This window comes from Haliaeetus leucocephalus, unplaced genomic scaffold (genome assembly GCF_000737465.1).
Source record: "Haliaeetus leucocephalus isolate CR32 unplaced genomic scaffold, Haliaeetus_leucocephalus-4.0 Scaffold245, whole genome shotgun sequence".
Taxonomy (NCBI): Eukaryota; Metazoa; Chordata; class Aves; order Accipitriformes; family Accipitridae; genus Haliaeetus; species Haliaeetus leucocephalus.
The window spans coordinates 295099-296850 of record NW_010972681.1 but is presented as its reverse complement, the minus strand read 5'-3'; the positions used below and the strand labels follow the sequence as shown (position 1 = coordinate 296850).

Sequence of the window (1752 nt, the reverse complement as noted above, 5' to 3'; positions counted from 1 at the left end):
CCCCGAGCCCGCCGCCGGCCTGCGCAAGCCCCAGCTCAAGCTCAAGATCAAGCTGGGGGGGCAGATCCTGGGCACCAAGAGGTGAGGGGGGCCGGGGGGGGGCCCGGCTGGTCTCCTCCCCCACCCCACAGGCACCGCGGTCCTCGCTTGGACGGGTGTCCCCACGTCCAACCCTTGCCGGGGTTGGGTCCCCCACGTCCCGGTTGGCCCAGCCCGGCCTCACCGGCTCCCCCGCGCTCTCTCTCCGCAGCGTGCCCACCTTCACGGTGGTCCCCGAGGCGCCGCGCTCACCCTCCCCGCTGATGGTGGTGGACGAAGAAGAGGAGCCCACGGAGGGGGTGCCCATCGAGCAGTACCGGGCCTGGCTGGGTGAGCCCCGGGGGTAGCGGCACCGATGCAGGGGGCAGGGGGCTGCGAGGGGGGGTTTGGCTGGAAGGGAGGATGGTGGGGAGCCTCGGAGGGCTGGGGCTGGAGGAGGAGCCTGCAGGGATGACCTGGTCCCCTCCGAGGGGGCAGGGACGGTTCCTGCGGGCTGGTCCTGCTGCCTGGGACAGCGTGAGTCACGCTGTCACAGCGTTGGGGGCAACAATCCCCCCTCCCGGTGACTCTTCTCCTCCCTGCTGCCTGGCCCAGATGAGGACAGCAACCTGGACCCCTCACCCCTGCCGGACCTGGACTCGGAAAGCTGCTTTCCTGCCCGCGAGGAGGAGGAGGAGGAGGAAGAGCGTTGGCTCGATGCCCTGGAGAAGGGTGAGCTAGATGACAACGGGGAGCTCAAGAAGGAAGTGGATGAGTCGCTGCTGACAGCCCGACAGGTGAGGGGTGGCCACAGAGCCGCCTGGGGCAGGGCTGAGGGGTGCAGCTCAGCCTGCCGGGGCTGTGGGGCTGGTGGCCCCAACACTGTGTTGGCTTGGCTGCCTGCTCAGGTGAGATGGGGTGCTGCGGAGGTCCCAGAACTGGTGGGGAGCCACATTGGAGCCCTCAGAGGGGCAGGGAGGGCCCTGTCTGGGGTTGTGACGGTGCCCCCATGCCCCCGCAGAAAGCCCTCCTGCACAAGCAGCAGAGCCAGCCGCTGCTGGAGCTGCCCATGGGCTACAAGGCGAAGGAGCTGACGGAGGAGATGCTGGTGAAGCGGGAGGAGCGGGCCCGCAAGCGGCGCCTGCAGGCGGCCAAGAAGGCAGAGGAGAACAAGAACCAGACCATCGAGCGCCTGACCAAGACCAACAAGGCCAAGGTGAAGACGCTGCGAGAGCGCAAGGCCAAGCAAGCCCCCTGCCCCGTCGTCCACTACTGCAACGCCACCGACCGCATCACCGTCTCCTTCCCGGCGGGCATGGCCCTGCCGCTGCTGCCCGCCCCGGCCCCCCCCGTGCCCCCCCCGGTCCTCTGTGGCGTCGCCGGCTGCTCCAACCATAAGCGTTACTCCTGCTCCCGCACCGGCCTGCCACTCTGCAGCCTGGCCTGCTACCGGAGGAATCTCCAGCTGCAGGAGGCCGCAGCATAGGCTGGGGAGAGCGGACACACACACCGGCCCCTCCGCCATGGACAGAAGGGGGGCCGGGGCTGTCGGGCAGCCCCAGTGGGGACTGAGGCGGGGGGGTCCCGGGGCAGTGACGGGGGTCCCGGGGCTGGTCCCACGGTGGTGCCGCCGCCCGGTGCCGCGGAGCTGATTAAAGGCTGTTGGAGAAGGAGCCGTGTGTGGGTCCGCCGGGCCAGGGGGAGACCCTGCCCCGCCCCCCCCCCCGGGGGGGG

General features: G+C 70.5%; 1 protein-coding gene across 1 annotated transcript in view; it reads left to right on the top strand.

The window, feature by feature from the left end:
- INO80B (INO80 complex subunit B) overlaps positions 1-1526 on the top strand; it is a 1834-nt gene extending 308 nt beyond the window's left edge. The window contains exons 2-5 of the mRNA XM_010568480.1: positions 1-81; positions 251-369; positions 634-815; positions 1040-1526. The exon at positions 1-81 is cut by the window's left edge and continues 118 nt beyond it. Of these exons, the coding sequence (XP_010566782.1) occupies positions 1-81; positions 251-369; positions 634-815; positions 1040-1504 (847 nt within the window). The 3' untranslated portion in view covers positions 1505-1526. The remainder of the gene's footprint in view (positions 82-250; positions 370-633; positions 816-1039) is intronic.
- The last annotated feature ends 226 nt before the right edge of the window (positions 1527-1752 follow it).